Source organism: Neodiprion pinetum, chromosome 6 (genome assembly GCF_021155775.2).
Source record: "Neodiprion pinetum isolate iyNeoPine1 chromosome 6, iyNeoPine1.2, whole genome shotgun sequence".
Classification (NCBI taxonomy): Eukaryota; Metazoa; Arthropoda; class Insecta; order Hymenoptera; family Diprionidae; genus Neodiprion; species Neodiprion pinetum.
In genome coordinates this window covers 18677297-18696505 of record NC_060237.1, presented here as the reverse complement: position 1 = coordinate 18696505, position 19209 = coordinate 18677297, and the positions used below count along the sequence as shown (strand labels likewise).

At 36.7% G+C, this 19209-nt stretch overlaps 4 protein-coding genes across 9 annotated transcripts in view; 2 read left to right on the top strand and 2 right to left on the bottom strand.

Moving 5' to 3' along the window:
- The window catches only part of LOC124222161 (fasciculation and elongation protein zeta-2-like), a 91863-nt gene that overhangs the window by 65761 nt on the left and 6893 nt on the right, over window positions 1-19209 (top strand). The gene's annotated exons all lie outside the window — the stretch shown is intronic.
- Window positions 3287-9836, bottom strand: MRG15 (MORF-related gene 15). 5 transcript variants are annotated; one of them, XM_046630445.2, is made up of 7 exons: window positions 9611-9836; window positions 6900-7393; window positions 6708-6825; window positions 5580-5888; window positions 5263-5481; window positions 4811-4983; window positions 3290-4272 (listed from the first exon to the last, which is right to left on the bottom strand). In XM_046630445.2, exons 2-7 carry the CDS (start codon window positions 6925-6927, stop codon window positions 4103-4105), a joined length of 1017 nt encoding a protein of 338 aa, XP_046486401.1. In that variant the 5' UTR covers window positions 6928-7393; window positions 9611-9836; the 3' UTR covers window positions 3290-4102. The 5 variants fall into 5 exon arrangements, with proteins under 5 accessions (XP_046486403.1, XP_046486401.1, XP_068993319.1 ...); XM_069137218.1 differs by having other exon boundaries at window positions 6900-7152; XM_069137217.1 differs by lacking the exon at window positions 9611-9836 and having other exon boundaries at window positions 6900-7152; window positions 7234-7766.
- On the top strand, window positions 10155-15285 carry Cp190 (centrosome-associated zinc finger protein Cp190). 2 transcript variants are annotated; one of them, XM_046630444.2, is made up of 5 exons: window positions 10155-10301; window positions 11164-11341; window positions 11481-11620; window positions 11811-12077; window positions 12180-15285. In XM_046630444.2, exons 2-5 carry the CDS (start codon window positions 11174-11176, stop codon window positions 14290-14292), a joined length of 2688 nt encoding a protein of 895 aa, XP_046486400.1. In that variant the 5' UTR covers window positions 10155-10301; window positions 11164-11173; the 3' UTR covers window positions 14293-15285. The 2 variants fall into 2 exon arrangements, with proteins under 2 accessions (XP_046486400.1, XP_046486399.1); XM_046630443.2 differs by lacking the exon at window positions 10155-10301 and adding an exon at window positions 10337-10398.
- Window positions 16254-17515, bottom strand: l(3)neo43 (cytochrome c oxidase assembly protein COX16 homolog l(3)neo43). Its single transcript, XM_046630448.2, has 3 exons — window positions 17160-17515; window positions 16946-17060; window positions 16254-16875 (listed from the first exon to the last, which is right to left on the bottom strand). Exons 1-3 carry the CDS (start codon window positions 17300-17302, stop codon window positions 16810-16812), a joined length of 324 nt encoding a protein of 107 aa, XP_046486404.1. The 5' UTR covers window positions 17303-17515; the 3' UTR covers window positions 16254-16809.

Genomic DNA, 19209 nt, shown 5'->3' with positions numbered 1-19209 from the left:
CTAAAATGCTGCAGTGAAATATATAACATATTTCAAACGAGATGTTTCTTAAATATTTTTCAAGTATGCCGTGTCGTATGGGATTACACTGTAATAATCGCGGACGGTCAAAACAACCGCTGTACTGATAAGAGAAGATTGACAAAGATCGTGTGGCACTTGATATGCTCACGTTTCACCGTGAAAAATGCTGATAATTGCGAGTAATTTAAAGTGCGTATCATAAACCGCTTGAGTATGAAACGGAAAGTTCGTAACGTGTCTTCATGGTCGGGATTTGCAATCAGCATGCCATAACAGAAAAGAGATTATCGGAACTTTTGACGATCTTATTTCCTTTTTGTTTTGGAAGATTCTACGGTTACAAGCGCTGCTCGGTAAACTGACGACTGGACAAAACGAGACCAAGGCCAGGATAGTAATAAGTAATAGACCACCATATGGCCTGGCTATCAGCCGAATATGCAATTTTACCTTGTCCATTGCAGATAATAGTTAGCAATATCTCAACAAAGTTGTTCTGTTCCTGGCCGCAAGGCCGGTGTCCTACTTGCTTAAAACTGCTCATAAGGTGCCACGGCTTACTGAGTCATCTCCATCCTTTGAACGCGTATTCCGGCAGACTTTGAAAGTCAATCGTTTCAATGTCCAAAGTACCTGCTGTATGATATATCCATGAAATTGCCCAATCCCGCGGTGATACTTCGATGCCGATGATTTGATAAAATAGATCACGATCTTTGGGATTGTCATGTTTCTGGTGCGATCTTTCTTGGCTAATATTCATGCATAGCACCACAAGTTTTTCGACGAAATCTGTGAACGGAGATTCCGTATTAAAAAGTCGTAGAGTGTCGTAGAGATTCACTGTCAACTCATTCCAAGATACCTAATTGTCAATTTTACAATTTCGCCGTATTTAACTTCGTGATTTCTTGGAATTTGACAACACTATCCTGTTTTATTTGCTGTTTTTACATACATCCCTGCAAGGTTTCGCGAGTGGTACATTTCTACATCAAATTTAATTTATTGAACTTTTATTCAAATTTCAGTTTCATTATTAGAACTCTGAGCTATTTATTTATTTTTGTTGGCCGAAGAGAATGCTTGAATGTCCTCTGGGAAAATCATGAGACTAAATTAAGTTATCGCACTCGATTGAATCTCTATTGAATATAACGAAATAGTGTACAGATAGAAAATTAACTTACACCAAAGTTTCATTTAAGAATACTCTGATTTTTTTTAGAATAAAATTTTCACACAGAAGAGAGTTTATTATTCACGGAGATTCATATTTCATATTTAGATACAAGCGAAAATCAATGATTTTAAGATGAATCCATGCTGGTACGGGCAAGGATGCAAAAGCAGTGCACAAACTTACCCGTAATCGATGAAATATATTTAAATTAGATTTTGTTTCAATCGATTGCTACGCTTGTTACAGTGCATGAGTATAAAAGAGCACTGTCGGGAGGCAGAAAAGCCTTCACCGAACCACAACAGAGTGTGTAACTTATGTGATGACTCAACCTGCAGCGATGCAGAATATCATAAACCGTTATGAAGAGGTAAATTTTATAAATAAGTGTGTCATAAACTTGAGTGAGACCTTATCCATTTATTTATTTAACAACATAAATCCGTATCGTACTCCTACATAGGGCCGGGATGAAGTGATTCATACCCGGTTCCCTTTTTCATTTCTTTGCTTCTGTTCCTCGCGCGAATCGTATTACAGAGAAAAGCGAAAATCATATCGGATCGCCGAACGTAAATTCTAAGAAAATTCTCTCTGCATACTTACACGTATCGTACGTATCATATATTTGAAATAATCTGCGCTATGAATAACCGATGTATCGCGGACGGCGTCTCCCTGCAGATGGCAGAAGCTATCGCAACTGCTGGCATAAAATAAAAAATTTCAAAACAGAGAACTCCTCCGGGAAAACACCCTCGAAAGTAGTTATTTCTATACATACACACGACGTTAAACGCGGGTTAAATTCTTGAAATTAAATGACATCTAGCTATATTTTACCGTTTATGGTTGTTCGACTGTTTTCCGCCGCGCCAAATTTATGCGCCTCCCACATTAACGAAAGATGCGTGCGGTATCCCATGTTATAAATACGACATGTTTCTGGGGCAACGAACAGCTGAATAATCTCTGACGAGCATAACGAGCACGCTCATTTCCCCCCACAGTATTGTACAGCGGTGTGCGATATAAAATGTATACGCGTATCAAATAACTATGCCATGCAAACAATTCTTGAAACTTATAGGTATGACTTTTTCTCTGTCGTCTCGTACGTTATGAAGTTACTCCAACTTTGGCATCGGGAGAATCAAGTTTCCCTCGGACCCGTGTTTTCATTTTCCTATCCGTAAAAATTGCCTCGCGTTTATAGTCGCTAGGCCAGCCGCACGATCCGCCGTTTCAAAATAGAACCGACCGATGAAAACGGATATTTTAGCACCTCTGTTTACACCGACGAATTCACGAAGTTTTTATATTTAATTTCATGCGTGAATTTTTTCTCATGTTAAAACCGAATTGTGTAAAATGTGGTTAAAATATTTTTCATAGCTTGCACAAATCTAAATGTAATAAACTTGACACGCCCTCATTCCATTTTTTTAATTGATGATTCTTCACAAATTGAATCCGCTCAGATATTGTGCAACACTCGAAGTTATGCTGTTTGTAAAAAGGCAAAAATAAATTGTGCCGATGGCACAGTTTTCTGATAATCAGGCAACAAACGCATTGCTATTATGGTTATTGCATCGTTGAAATCAATATTGACGAAACGTTTTATATGACGTCTCGTGACCTACAGACCTGTTCGCAGACTAAAGTTATACTACCGTACTACGCACAGAGGTAGTAAATCACTTTTTTCACGAAAATGTGTTATGAGTCTTAGATGATGTTGTATCGATTGGTAAACATTCTTATTGTATAATCAATTTGAAGTATTTTTTAATAGTAAAATTACTGTATCAACTACTAAGATATTAATAAATTACGCCAAAATATATTAGTATTCTTAGCATAACCTCTTAAGTTACGACTAAAATATCTTAGTATTCTTAGCGTAGCTGCTCAACCCTTAGCTTAAGTTGCAATTGAAATATCTAAGTATTTCATTGCTTGTGATACTCTCTCTAATATGTTTTCCCAGAAAATGATGTAAAAAGTAGATTTTATTAACAAATGATTTTTAAATTATTCAAATTCATAAGATACATCAGGTAATCTTAGTATTAAACGTTACAAATAATAATTCTCAAAGTAGCTAATACAAAAAATTTCAATTTTACTACTTAATTATCTAATAATTAACATTTTTATAACTAGAATAAGTAATATAATCTTTTATCTTCGTGATTCAATTAAAATATGAGAACTTGTCCGCTAAAATATTATTATATGAAACTGAATATCTTAGAATGGTAAGAAAACAAGTTACCACCTTTCTGCTTAATACGGTAGTACAGCTGAGGTACGAAAATAATACACATTACGTGTATTTCGTAGTGATCAAGTGGCGATACGTATCATGAAACTATTATTTCTCCCAACGTTTGAAATTCCAATAATTCAACCTGCACTGCCATCGTACGCGTGTATTTTAAACTTTGGCAAGGGCTTACATTCTTCGGTCAAACACACAGAAGTCATCCCGAGAATGATTTTTTTCATACCCGGTAAAATCACGCCCTACATTCCATTGTAGGTGATTGATTGAGAACAATAAAAAAAAAAAAATGTATGGGAATGTTATCGGAACCCCGAAAAAATGTCACTTCAATATTTACCTACGTTATAGGGGTTAATATTTGTGGACAAACAGTCCAAGAGAAATGTCGTATGAGGTTATTTTATTTAAAAATGAAATTGTACACAAGTTTGAAATAACTGAATACGAAAATATTAAACCATAGAGAAAGAGGAAAATATTATGGTAATTGCATAGTAAATACAAGAGGGACAATGCAGTTTGACAGTGATTATAATAAGCGGTAAAATGGATGCATTGGCTCATTTTGCTGACATTTTAATATAAATGTTGCATAATTCAACTTAATTGCATTTACGGTGATATTCCGGTGGTGCTGCTCCGTAATCTTGAAGACTGAATAAGTCGCTGCTATTCTTATGCAAGTATCTCAAAAAGTCGTGTATGTGCGCCAGAAGTAACTGAATACTTCTCTCGTCGAGAGGTGTGTAAGATAACATACTGCCAAGTTTCACTGTAGGATGAAATTATTAGAGTACTTTGAAATTTACTCAAATTAAATTCACATTATATATATGATATTATTGACTACATCGCACTCGTACTCGTTAGGCGAAGTCGTATGCACGTATCTTGCTTGCAAGGTATGGGTGGCTAACACAAAGCATGGTTTGTATTGCATACTGCGGCCTATTACACGAGTTTTATTTACAACTACTAGCGTATGCCGCTTTTAGATTTTTTTTTTCTATTTTGACTAGTCAAGAATATATATGCAATTAATTAAAGACAGTAGATGAGAAGGATTAACGTGACGGTAGCGAGGAAACCTGGTGGTCCAGTGGGTATAAGTCCAGGTATAGGCCTCCACTGGTCCCAGGGTAGATTCTCCTGGTCGTCCGTTAATTTTTCTCATTGAAAAAATTGCACTTTCATTAATTATGAAATTCACTAGGTTTGTTATGATTAATATTTTTAACCAAATCATTTTCTGAAACGATATGTGCTACTTTGAATCCAATACAAGACTTGAGAATAAATTTGTCGCTTACCAAATAGCCTGAGTAGGTGGAAAGCTCCGTATATTTGACTGGGAGTTGAGTCTGGATTTTCAGTCATTACTTCACTGTATTGTTGACGTTCCCATCGATAAAGTAATTGCGTACCTAACATCACATTGAAATACTCCCGCACGCCTTTTGTCACTTCTAGAACAGCGCTTTCTCTGCAGAAAAATTAGTATGAAAAATAATGTTTCTGTCCGAGCTATTATTTAAACTATTAGTAGAAAAGAAGTTAAAACGTATTTGCGTTGTCAGTTCGTATGTCTGTGTGTTATGCAATGGTCCCAAAACTCAATTTGGTGCCATTCCACTCAGGTCCATGGTTCATGCGGCTATGACTTCCTGGAGCGGAGTAATGGACTTTTAAACTGAGTAGAGTGAGGTCTAAGCAAACTCTAGTTGGTCATAAATTTTTCAATTAAAACTGAACATTTACATACTTATTGGGGTTGTTGGTTTTACTAGATGTCTTAAATTTGACGTAATCGTCCAAAATACGATCGACTGTATTCCTTGCAGGTAGTATTGCCAGTTTGCGTTGCCTGCTAATAGCATCCCAATCATCGACAAGCCACGGCTTCAGCTCATCCGGCATTTTAACCTTCACCTCAACTTTTGTTAAGAACTGCTCCTCCGTTTCCACAGAAGGATCAACGCGGCTGAATATAAATGAATCAGTTTGATTCTATTAACAATACTACAAAACTTTTACCAATCTAGTCACTTGTTGTTATAGAGAGTGAAGAGAAGTAAGAACCTTCTTTTTTTGCGCGGTGCATCAGACGACGAATCATGGGACGATGACGGTGTAGCACCCCCGCCAAGCCCTTTGGTAGACCGGCCCCCCGTCTTCTCAGTTATTCCAACAGGAGTACTTGCCCGACTTTCACTATCTTTGTCTCTGCCACTCTCACTTCTACGCCCTTGGGCTTTAGTAGTGGTCCCAGTCTTTTTACCTTTGTGCGAAGGCTGCTGAGTTGAATGGGCACGTTGCACTTCTCTTTGTTTTTGTACATTCGACTCGTTGTACTTCAGCACTCGACTCTCTGGCACCCATTCATCCCAACTAAAAGTAAACAGTCATCCGTCCCCTTATGTAATTTGTGACTTTACTCCATTACAGTAGTATCTAGGATATGATAAAAGACTAATGAATCAGGTTTCATACTAAAAGTAATACTGTATTGTTCTCAATATAAATCAACCCTGAATGTAAGGTATAAAACTGCATTTGTGAAATTATTTTTTTATATTTACCTGGAATGGCAATCTCGCATTAAAAGTTAGGTAGGAATGTTTCCGACATTTAAGGTAAATAAGAATGTTTTAACAATATGGTAATAAGAAAACCAGTTGCAGTATACATCTGCGCAAAACGCGATATATCAAATGCAAAAACACAAAATACATCAAATTCAAGTATCCTCATCTCAAAAAATGCTTGTTTATTAATGATTATGATTTATTATTTAATTACCCATTACATAAGCACAGTGATATCACATTCAGATAGTGGTAGAGAATACTTTGCACAAAAAAGTAAATACTGTCCTATAATTCAATAAGTGCTGGTAAATTTTTGCTGGTTTTTAAAAATTGTAATGTAATTAACTTCCAAATTTTGGAGCGTATGAACTATCCAGGTTTATTAAATGAGGAAAATGGGCATATGAACATGTAACCACTTAAGAAAAGTCCACCCATTTACTGGATTTTGATAGTTTCAATAATTCAACAACCAAATGAACAAATATTAGGAAAGAGATTGAAGATTGTGTTTAAATGATTCTACAAAACAATGCTTAACATTTGTTATAACCTGTATTCTTGCAAATACACGCGAACCGTGGTAGAGTTCAGAAAATAAGAATAAACGGTTACTTACTTTTTGTTCCAACCCGCATAGTGTATCAGATATTTAATCTGTTTCTCCTTGGTAACCGAAGACTTCAGGCATTTGGCTTCGTATATTAATGGTCCGTGAAAACAGAGTACTTTTTCTCCTGAAATCCAATGGTATAATAATTATGGATTCAACTATCGCCAATTTGAGTACAAATAATTACAATTACCACACCTTCTTGAAATTTACACTTCGGTGGCATTTTGTTTTCGATCTTTTTACACTCTACTTGATTCCCCCTAGTTTATTTTTGTTTGATAAAATAAATAAACAAATCGTTTTTGATAGCCGACGATCAAATTTATAGGTTAGGGCACAAGACGCTTATGACAGACGCCTGACGCTCTCTCGGTCGTACTCTGCGTAACTGATATCAACCTCACACAACTATACAATCCGTGTCTCCAGCGTGATGGCAAGGCTGAATCTGGATTCGTGAAGAGAGTAAATCAATCGCAACAGTATTATACAAGAATGCTACACTTTGTTTGCTTCTGTGGAGTCTCACAATATACGACACGCGCGAGGTCCGACGGAGACGGTAGTCTTTCACAGGTAAACAGGACGATGAGTCATACAGAACGTTGACTGAAGAATTTAAGTACGGTGACCCCTGGGCAAATTTTTATGACTGCGACCGGTACTCGTCGGATAAGTTCTGTCAGCTTCTTTATTGACAAACACAAAGTACTCCATTAGGGTAACCGTCTTTAAGGGGGTGCTCTGGCCGATATCGCCAAATAACGAGGTCCAGGGAAAAGGGTTAAACTGCCCTACTCTATATGCAATTTTGAACAAAAATACTTCAATACATTTTCATTTGACGCACAAATAAAGAGATGGGATGCTTTCTGTAAAATCGCTACAGTAAATTTGTGGAGTACATGCCATTTCTTTATTTCTGCGTCAAATGAAAATGTATTGAAGTAGTTTTGTTCAGAATTGTCTATAAGAAGGGAGTGTTGAGTCCTTTTTCGCGATTGAGGTACGTCGACTGCAATATATGTATATATATAATTCAGCGTCGCAATGGACCAGGACATTCCCTTAATGTGAAATAAGTTGAGTCAGGGATCTCATTACTAGACCTAGGACGAAATTTTATGCAAATTCAATTTAATGAAAAACTTCCCGGCTACTATATGAAATTGCCGTATATTTCTGGCATTTTTAAGGGCAATTTCAAATTCCCGTATAATTCTCGGTTTTCCAGGAATTCCTGGTCGCTGAACACTCTGTAAACGGATAAAAGCATTTTTTGTACAAAAAATCATCATTTTTTCTATTATGCGGATGTGTCATAATTCTATTTTTCCAAAAACTATAATATTATTTAAAATTTATAATAATGCAGTAAGAATTAGTTCAAAATTGAGAAAGAAGAGAGAAACTCCGAAAAACGGGATAAGTAATTTGAGGAAAAAAGTATAAAAGAGAATCATACGCTACAGTCGTCCCGCTTTTCAGGTTAAAAAAGTGTACATTTTGTTTGAATCAAAAATAAAATATGTAATGATTCATCAGATGAAGTACGACAAAAATCTGTGGAACCCTTTAAAAGAGAGATTAAGAATTGTGTAATGAAAAGAGGCAGAAACTACTAGAAGGTAATTATAAGCAACTAATGGAACAAAAAACTGAAATAAAAACTACTAATTGTTAGTAAGGAAACCACCCTACGGAGGACTGACAATAAAATAAAAAAAAGCGAACAAGCATCGCAATAACGAAAACTCCACGCATAATCCACGCGTTTGAATAAAATTCAAACTGATTCTATGATTTAAAATATGTTTTTTAAGCACCACACGATAATGGAATCTCAATATTTACTATACTTAGTTTTTCGATGTCGGGATTGAAATTTTTTTTTTTATCGGTCACAACTTTGTCATATGTTAATGAATTTCAAGTTTTCTGGAATTTAGAGAAATGCTCAAAGGCCTGAATACAGTTAATGCCATTCTAATTGTTTTTGCAAGTTATTGAAACAATGCCTTGCAAAATTGTGAACCGAAAAAAACTGAAAGCAATGAAGAGAAATTCAAAATGGAAGATTGTAACTAAAATTACATTAACTTTATGATTCCGTAATCGATTCCGATCGGAAACAAAAAGAAAACAGTCTAAAGAAAGAGCAGTTCAGAATTAAGCGCATTTTGTATTGATTGTGTAATATACATATTATAGACAGTGCGAATAAAAAATTACAATGGCATCAACTGTATTCAGGACTTCTTAAATTTCTTAAATTTCACGGGTGGCTCAAGAAATCTGAAAAAAAATCTGAGACACTTTTGGGTCGGCAAGAACATTATACTAAAAAATGATCCAAATCGAAGGGGGTGAGGTACATGCGGTGCTAATTTGATGTAGAATGTCCCATACACAAAACCGAAACATAGAATCGTCAGAATTCTGACCTTTTTACATTAATTAACTCTTCCATATTTCTAATTTCTGCTTTTTTAAATTCTGTCACATAGATATTCACGACTTCGAAAATTTTAGTTTGTAACTTCTGTTTTCTGATCTTTCTAGATTTTTCACCCTATCCGCCATAATGGATATAAAATTAATTCGAAATATGTAATATATTATGGAACGAGCAGAAATAGTTTTAAAACATCACAACGTAAAAGAAGAATTACAGTTATGATATGTAAATCCACGTGAAATCTCTTGCCTACAAGCCGAAATTGCATGGAAATCTACCATACTCGTCACGAAGTCATTCTACAATCAATGTTAAACCCCAATTCGTGTGAAATCGATATGAAATTATGTAAAAACAATTAGAAATTCCGTGAAATCACATATAATCGCATGAAATCATACGAAGTGGGAAAAATTAGACGTAGTGTATTGCAAAGATCTGAAATCACTTGGAACTATCCGGAATCACTTGAAGTCATACGAAATCACTTGTACACTAAAAGTCTGAGTGAATATAAGCTACTCCGATAGAATCAGGGTGTGAGTAAACGTTAAAATTGTTGGTGATTTAGCAAACGGAACTCGGCCTTGCATCTGTTTCGGCCTTATAGCATCGCATGGGTTGTGAGTTTTGCCGCTGGCTTCCGGCATACTATTCTTCAGCCGGAGCGTAAGTCGGAGTGCTCAGACTGCCCCGAATATCGTCTAATCTATGGTAATTAATATTATACCAATATTATACAAGATTGGCAATCGACGCATGCGCATTGTGTGGCAATGCATCAGACCTCATGCGCACTTCTCCGATGCGCACAACCGTGAATAAAAATTGGTAGATAAATGAAAATATCTGAATAATAGTGAATTAGGTCAAACGAACAAGTCAGTGTAAAACTTTAGGTGAACAAGCTTATTTTTCAAATATAATTTTTACTAGTTATGAGTCTACTTGATATTCCTGTGAGGGTAGAAAGGAAGCTAGAGATAGTGAATTTTTAATTTCCGGCCGCACGCGACAGCCCAACAACAGCGCCATCTGTGGGTCACGAACGATAGTGAAAAGCTCGATATCAGTCGCCTACTGAGCAAATTTGTAAGAGATGGAGCTGACCGGAGAATTGCTACAATCCTGTTGAAAAGGTACGTGCGTTTGAACGCTAAAGAATGTTCCGGTATCGTTCCTCAAGTGGAATAATCAGATACTCCGCTCAGATATTCGGGACTAACCCGAAGCCCCGTAAGCAAAGGCCACAATGGGATGACCAGACGCGTCCCCTGGTCGCTCGAAACCTGCGACGTATACGTTCTGTACATCATACGCTATTCTCTCCTGGAACTTAGCCTTCCGTAGATTAGGTTAATTGGTCGAGCCTATTTACATGTATCACCTCGCCAACATTCACTTTAGGCGAGATCCATCAGCCGGATAAATCGAGTTTTTCCATTTCTAACCGCCCAATATTCCAGCAATTCTACCAACTTATTCTGTTTAACAATCTCAGATTGTTCTGTATTCCTCGATCCGCAAATACCTACATAGGTATATATGTCACTGATAAGGATCTTGCAATTACAATCAGTTTTTCGGTTTATTTCTCACTGTCAGTCAGCTAAACTATAGTTCAATGTTCAATAACTTGCAATATATCAGAACAGTAACGCGTAGACTTGCAAATTCAAATCTCATACTAAAGTCCACAAAATCTCTTCACAATGATTTTTTATCACTTGTCCTTTGCAGCGACTGGATTAACTTGATACAATTTGATTTTGTATTTGTTGACAATTTTCATTTTCGTTAAACTGTCGGATCAGAACTGTGTAAATGTTGTGTGCAATCTAAACTTTCTTTAGACAAAGTTGGCATACTTTCGATTTAAGCACTGTGAATAAATGCATGGTCACAGAGAAAAGAAATAGCTTGAAATCCATTGAAAGTATAAATATGTATCGTTATAGAATCTAAGTCAATGATATTGTTCCTTTTACATATCTAATATAGACGCTGGACAATGCAGACTGTCACGAATCAAGTTAAACAGCTTCCCTCGCGGGGGCTGAAGCAGGTGAAAGTAGACAATTGGGGGACATTTTTTCTCCAGCGATTGCAACAGCTCTATTTTGAAGAAGAGTTACTAGACCTTACAATCAAATTTCCAACTAGTGACATCACCGTACAGGTACATATTTTACTTGTATTTACTCTTATTGAACAGTTTAGCAAACTTCATGACGCGGCTGGATCATTTACTTCTTGTGGTACTTTCTAAAACATGATTTGACAACTGTCAATAGTATTTTTATTATTAATCCTAACAGGCTCATCGTCTAGTAATCACAACATGCACAGATTACTTTACGCAACTCGAATGCCAGCTCAAAGAAAAAGATGATAACTTTGATGGTGTACTTGTCATGCCACCGGATATGCCTTATGAGTGTGTCAAGTCTATCATCAGGTACCTTATGCTTTATTTTTATCATTGATTTTCAGAGGCTTGGAAAACAGTACCTTGTATTATTGCCATTCAATAACAAAGATAATGTACCTAAAGTGATAGCCTAGAATCTTTTTGACACTTAGTTTCCACTGCAGAAAAATGTACAATGTCGTTTTTCAGTGTTTTTTTTTTTTCGTTTTTTCCACAGTTTTATGTACACTGGTCAATTGGAGTATTGGACTTCAGAACAAAATGCTCTATATCGGACAGCACAAAAAATGAACATGACTGTCTTAACGAAGTTACTTGATGCACAATTTAATACCACAGACTTGCAATTGAATCCATCACCAAAGTCAAAATCTAATGTTCAACCAGTAATTACTATGACAAAACCTGTCACGCAGAGCAAAAAAATATTAAGTGGTCTCAGTCATTCGACAATTTTGCCTTCACAGCCATTACCAGGACGAAAGTAAGGACATAGCTATCAATTTTTTACATAATCATTTACCATGTTATCATTTTTTGTTCATAGTTTTTATTAAAATATTCAATTCGCGACGAATTTTTTCAGGCTCCCAATTTGGAAAAGAAAGTTAGACTCTGCATCCAATTACGACTACCCAAATAACTCATTTGGTAAGGATACCACTCCTGGTCCCTCTCGATTCGATCTCCCTGAAGTGGAAGATTTTGCTTTGGGAGTATTTTCCTCTTTTGACGACATTACCTATAACACAAAACCTATTGTCAAGGCGCCCAGCTCACAAGACGATTGCGACAATGAACTCAAAACTGGAATAAAACGTTCAAGAGACGAAGATAGACATTATAAAAACGAGACTTCAGATGATGAGGAGGGTGATGATCATGGTAGGAACCAAGAAACAGCGGCAGACAATTCAGATGATGATTGGGGCGGTCCCAAGTCTATACTAAGACCGCAAGAATCCAATCAGTCTCGGACTAAACGAGTAAGATTTGATTTAGAGGAAAAAGAAAATTTAGAAAAAGCTAAGAGTACCTCATCGCCAACAAACACCCCAGAAGCAATAAACAATCACGCTAAAATAATAAGAGAGGTTCTCAAAAAGTATCCCCACTTAGTTAGAAATAACAAGAACATACGTCTTAAAATCATGCAGAAGGAGGCAAAATCTGCCGAACCAAGTATTCCGACTAAAACTAAAGTTTCTTACGTTGTGCTCAAGTCTGACCACCTGATGGGTAACACGAACAGTGAAAGCTCAGAAGAGCCTAAGTTTAGCGGAGGGGACGGAACAGAGTCAGGTCCTTGGAAATGCAATAAATGTGACATTGAAGAAGAATATGCGACTTATTATATGTATAGGAGACACATGCAGGATGTTCATGATGAAAGGTTTGACCCGAGGATATGCGAACACTGTGGTTATAAGGCTACTAAGCGCAATATATTAATGTACCACCTTTATACGAAACATAACGTACCACCTCCTAAAAGTATGTGTTTCCCCAAGTGTCATACATGCTCTTATGTCGCTCTATCTGAAAATCTTCTAGCTCGACATCAAATCAACAACAAACATTGCGCCCCTGCTCATCAGCCATCTCCATCATCCGAAAATGTTCAGTGTTCACAATGTGCTGAGACTTTTGCAGATATATCAGAGCTGGCTAGCCACGAGATGAACACAGGTCACGGAAACAGAAGCGAAATTAGAGATAAACCCCATCGTTGTCCACACTGTGGTAAGCTGTTTGTAAGAGCGTCAAATTTGGAGGTACACATTGATTGTGTCCATAAAGATATATCAAAAAATTCCGACATCGCACCAACAGCTCCAATCGCTCTAGAGCCGTCATCCGAAGCAGAAGCACTGAGTCATGTGGCTAGTGGAATTGCAGCGTCCCTGGGTGTAGGTGATGCTATTGCAACACATGAACAAGTAATTACAACAGATCAGACGGAGTATATTGTTCCTGAGATGCAAATTACTGATGGAATGCACAATATAGCGTATAACGGACAAGAAGTTGGTGAAGAACCACAAATGGTTATGCTAATTGATAATAGTGAATATCAACAACAAGAGGGAGGTGACCATCAGCAAACAGTACACCAATTGAACGTAGGGGTTAATGAACAGATAGTTATGCAAGGTGACGAAGATGGAATGATTGTTTACGTCCATGAGAATGAGGAAGTTAGTCACGAACATTATCAGGTCGATGACTCGGCAGCGATATGTCAAGAAACTGAAGAAATTGTTGAAGAGGTAGTAGAAGAAGTTGAAGAAGAGGTTGAAGAGGTAGAAGAAGGGGAAGCTGGTGAAAATGAAGAAACAGAGGACATGGACGCAACTGAAGAAGCTCAAGAAGCAGAAGTAACAGAAGAGTATGAAGAGGCCACAGGGGAAAGAACAGAAAACGAAGGTATGGTTGAAGAAGAAGGTAACATTGAGCAAGGGGAAGACCTGGTCCAATATGTAGAGGAAGAAACAGAAATACTAGAATATCATGAAGAGCAATTAAATGAGCATACCATTGAATCCCAACCGGCAGAAGAGTCTGTCATGATTATAGAAGAGGAACAAATCGAGGCAACAGAAGGTGAAACAGTGAAAGAAAATCCGCGAGAAAATGTGAAAGCTGGTACCATAGCTGATGAATGGGATGATGACAGTGCAGACACGGGTACAACGTAGGTAATAAAAAGGCTTCCTGATACACAATAATAAATTGGTACTGAGAAAACATCAAATAAAAATGATTTTCACTGATCTGTCACCGATTTGGTTTTTTCGAGTAGGCAAAATATTAAAAATGAAGGTCAATACTCCATTTCGATTGTTATAGCCGTATCGATTATAAAAAAAATTTGCTTCCTGGAGTATAGTAGATCAAAATGAATTAGACTAATGGATATTCCACAAACAGTTTCACAATACATACAAGGATATGTATTTTATATGGTCAACGTCATTCGTCAATTTATTTAAAGTGTTGAGGAAGATTTGGTTGTTTTCTGTACTTTTATTGGGGTAATTAGGAGCCCACGTTGTTGTTACAGTACAATTGCACAGTACTTTTTGATTCTTGAGGATAATGTAATTTTTCGATAAACGCCATTTACTTCAGAATACTTCAGCTCAGAAACTTCAACTATCCTACTCTTTGGACATAATTCAGTTATTCAATTTCCACAAAGGTTTTATCTCATAAATATTAGAAATTTTTTTTACATTGAAACTAATCAATAAGAATCATCAGTTTACAGAAATACTTTATTTGATACTTATTTCAATAATGACCATTAGAGCATTTAAACTTTTGTTTAAGTTCATTCAAACTGAATTTTTATTTTTTATTATTGCAAAACTTCTTTCCACAAATCGCTTCACTGTCATACTTTATAATTCGTTATGGTTTTTTTTTATTACGATCACAGATCAGTTTCTAGATGCAATATTTCTTATTTTCTGACATGTAGGAGATGAATATTAATTCTGCTATTCAAGTGGTCAACACATTTGTAATGACTCGCGATTAGTAAATCAGATACGCTAAAATCTTAAGAACTACGTTCATTGTGTTGCAAGTAATAAGTGCAACTTAAAACATCAGCGTCATGAGTGTATAAACTTCACCTACAAAGGTTTTAAAATTGATGTGAATAAAATGAGAAATTATTTACTTAATGTAGCCTGCTTTCTGATGACTTTCCAAAACTCATCATTGTGTAGGTGCATTTAAAAGAGTAATTTTACATACCTAATATTAAGGCTGAAACTTGTTGCAGGATATGCAAATTTCTTTCATTATATCTAGCAAAAATGGAATTATATTTTTGACTTCGACAGATTAATGATGAGATACAGATTAATACTAGAACAAACGCGTGTTGCTACAAAAATTGTTTATCGGTATTGCATTGTCACATCTCCACTACTATACATTTGTGATGCCCTAAATTTCAGTTTCAATGAAATTCATATATTAGCATGCATGACTAGTACATCAGAGAGGATGTGTGTGAGATACGTTTTGAATATTTAAAAATTTGTACTAAACGTCGACACAAAACATGAAGAGACTATACGAAGAATATTCTCAATATCGTGCAATGTTTTAACAGAAATATCTATAACTAATGACCATTGAAAAGAATTGTGCATATTTATATATATTTCTCAATATAACTGAGAAAATAGTTCTACATTTAATCCATATCTGAACTCTCCAGGCTTTTGTGGCCACATTGTAGCATTTCACAATGAACATAGAGGTAGGCTGAACTGACAATTTTTTGATATACTCTGAGTTATTCAGGGTTGAACTTTGAGGAAAAAAAAATTCATCGAAGCTTATGGAATTGAGGCTATTGATTTCTATATTTCAAAAATGTTACAATGTTTGTTCATAAATTACAATTTTAGATATCGAAATAGGTCAATAATTGGGTCTTGAGTTATGAGTAATCCAAACATTGACCTCTGGTATAAATATATCGTACTTCTCGATTTAGACAATTCTCCTTTTTGTAGATTACTCATTTGAGTCATTGCACATGCCTAGAGCAGTAATTTGAATATCTAAATAACTGTCACACATCCAATAAACTTAAGCAATTTTAAAAATCAGGTCAGACTACCTTTTTTAAAAAAAAAATTTGCACCCATTTAATGGTTTATAAAGATATGAAAAGCGAGAATAAGTTTTACATCCATAGTGTACCATCAATTAATTGGCATAATACCAACACTATTTTGGCAATTATCTCCAACGTATTTGAAACCGATGCATGTATGATTTTTCTATTGATGTATATTATGAATGAAAAATTAGACGTCAAATTCACGTCATTCAGGAATGACATTCCGTTCTTTGGGTTGCCGAAATTGACTGATTTGAACAATCTAGTTTTGAAAATACTTTATTAATTACTTTTGGTAATAAGAATTCATTGTATTTTCAGCGTGAGGAACAGATAGAAATTAGTCATTATATACGAAATATACATATATACAGAAAATATTTTTGTAGCGAAAACGCTGCTACGCCAATGACACAAAAATGATGTCTGTTCACTTACTTTCTTTTACATTTTATTTTGAATTAACATTAAAATATTCTACTATGCAACACTGTACCAAGTAGCATTAAAACAAATGAAAAGCGTATCATTGGCATCTCCCGAATATACTTTTCTTCCTTTATCAATACTATGTCCAGGTGTTTTCCTCCCAGGGCCTTGGTCCTCTTTTGTTTTCCCAATTATCTATGTCAAGCTGCAAATAAGATAAAAATAATGTTGTTGCAAATGTATTTTCTGTGATTATCGAAAACAGGACTACCCACGTCCTTGACGGAGTCATAAACTGTCTCTAAGGTCACTTCGCCTGGCTTTTTCATATCAATTCCAGCTTTCTTAGCTTCTTCGTGAAGTAATGGACCATCGTCGCGATACTGATATCTATGTGAAGAGAATTTAATTAGCGACAGAATATTCAGGAAGAGTAGGGTTTATTATTTGAAAAACGAGAAAAACTAAATAGGAAAGAAGAACATCTACCTTATCGAAGTGACCTCCTTGAGACCAAATGATCCAACGAGAACAAATAGCATGAAAGGAATACCATAGCGTCGGGTAGAACTTTTAAATAGTCCGCGAAATTTGTTTTTTAATTTATTTGATATTTTCTGATAGAATTCCATTTCACGATCGATGAAAAGGTATTTAATATCTATACGCGATTCGCGATCATCGCTGAACACTCAGCAGAAATAGTTATTAATACGATCTAATCGGTATTTGTAAAATGCATGAAGGAGCGCCGACTTCGGTTAGAGGTTAAATTCGTACAGAAGTTGGGCCACAGCACGAAGCCTAGATACATGGAGACTGGAATGGAGCAATACATGAAGTAATGTAATGGAGACTAGAGCATAGACATAAGTATCAGAATAGACCGCGGGACGAACGGAGGTGGCCGTTGGTGAATGCGACAGCGCAATAGAAAGAGAAGCTGCATATGGGACGCCTGTATCCTTGTCTAATCGCGCATGCGCGCTCAGAGTTCTTTCAGTAAAATCAGAAATGTGAATTTCCGAAGAATTATTCATTTCGAAATGAAGTTCTATTCGACAAGCGTTCGATGTATTCCATAATATTGATATTCATAATTAATCCAACAACTTTTCATTTCCGCTTTCGATCTTAAATTTTCGTAGGCATAGGATCGAAACGCTGTTTTAGCTAGTGGCAAGTAAAGCATCTACATTAGGTAGAGAACCGTAATTGTTTTTCGAAAAGTGTTCGTATTGAAAAAAATTCAGAGTAACTGTAATACATCACGGATGCGCTAATTTTGATCGAGATGAAATGGATACTCCGTATATAAGACGGTATTTAACGCAGTGTCCTGATTTGAAGACCGAAAAAGGTGATTGCATGCCATTTTTTCTTCTTTTTGATAAGGAGAGATGAAACAAAGCTTGAAACTTCGAGTGTAGTTTAGCACACATTTGAAAGGTACGAGATAAAATTTCTATCATCCCACTGTCTCAGAACGGCAGCGTTACTAGCTGACGCGTTAATTGAAGAATGCATCTTTAGTCAACGGCTGACGATCGAAGGGCCTAGCCGCTTGAGTCTGAAATCGGCAGGAAAGATAGAGTGCGTATTTCTTGTCTAAATTGTAAGAACTGAATTCATAATGCATCATATCATATTATCGTACATCACACATCATGGGTCATCTTGCATCATACATCATACATCATACATAGTATTAAAGTTTGAAACCAAAGTTGGATGTTCGGATGTTCAGAAAGCGACGTCACCCAATTTTTTTTTTCTCAGGACGTCATCGATCTATAGTAATCGAAAATGAGCTAGCCAAATTCCTCAGTCTGGAAACAACCGCGCAGTAGAGCGGACGTACGAAAATCGCGCTCCGCAAATTTTGAGTACCGCGTTCTCTCCCTCCTGGATTCTGCGCTTCGGGTCCGCGTCCTAGTGCAACTCGACTTCCAGGACATGTGCTCCGTAGTTTCTATGCTCCAGGTCTGGTACCTGGTGCAACTCGAGTTCCAGGACAAGCACTCCGTGGTTCCTGCGCTCCAGGTCCGCTACCTGGTGGAACTCGACTTCCAGGACAAGCGCTCCGTGGTTCCTGCGCTCCAGGTCGGCTGCCTGGTAAAACTCGACTTCCAGGACAAGCGCTCCGTGGTTCCTGCGCTCCAGGTCGTCTACCTGGTGGAACTCGACTTCCAGGACAAACGCTCCGTAGTTTCTATGCTCCAGATCTGGTACCTCGTGCGACTCGACTTCCAGGACTAGCGCTCTGTGGTTACTATGCTCCAGGTCCAGTACGTGGTGAAACTTGACTCCCAGGACAAGCGCTCCGTGGTTCCTGCGCTCCAGGTCCTTGACCTGGTGACTTTTGACCTTCAGGACTAATTTTCCGTAGTTCTCGCTGTGAGGGCCTCCACCTGGTGGATTTTGACATCCAGGAAAAGCGCTCCGTAGTTCTGGCTTTCCAGGTCCGTGACCTGATGACTTTTGACCTTCCGGAATAATTTCCAAGTTTGCAAATTTAATTATTGAAAACGTCATATTT

Coding starts and splice junctions, on each gene's coding strand:
- MRG15 (XM_046630445.2), bottom strand. CDS start 6,927: ATGCCACCGAAGTGTAAATTTCAAGAAG. Junction 6,826..6,899: donor GAAGTGTAAATTTCAAGAAG/GTGTGGTAATTG, acceptor ATTGGATTTCAG/GAGAAAAAGTACTCTGTTTT. Junction 4,984..5,262: donor AAAACCAACAACCCCAATAA/GTATGTAAATGT, acceptor ATTTTTCTGCAG/AGAAAGCGCTGTTCTAGAAG.
- Cp190 (XM_046630444.2), top strand. CDS start 11,174: ATGCAGACTGTCACGAATCAAGTTAAACAGCTTCCCTCGCGGGGGCTG. Junction 11,342..11,480: donor CTAGTGACATCACCGTACAG/GTACATATTTTA, acceptor TAATCCTAACAG/GCTCATCGTCTAGTAATCAC. Junction 12,078..12,179: donor CAGCCATTACCAGGACGAAA/GTAAGGACATAG, acceptor GAATTTTTTCAG/GCTCCCAATTTGGAAAAGAA.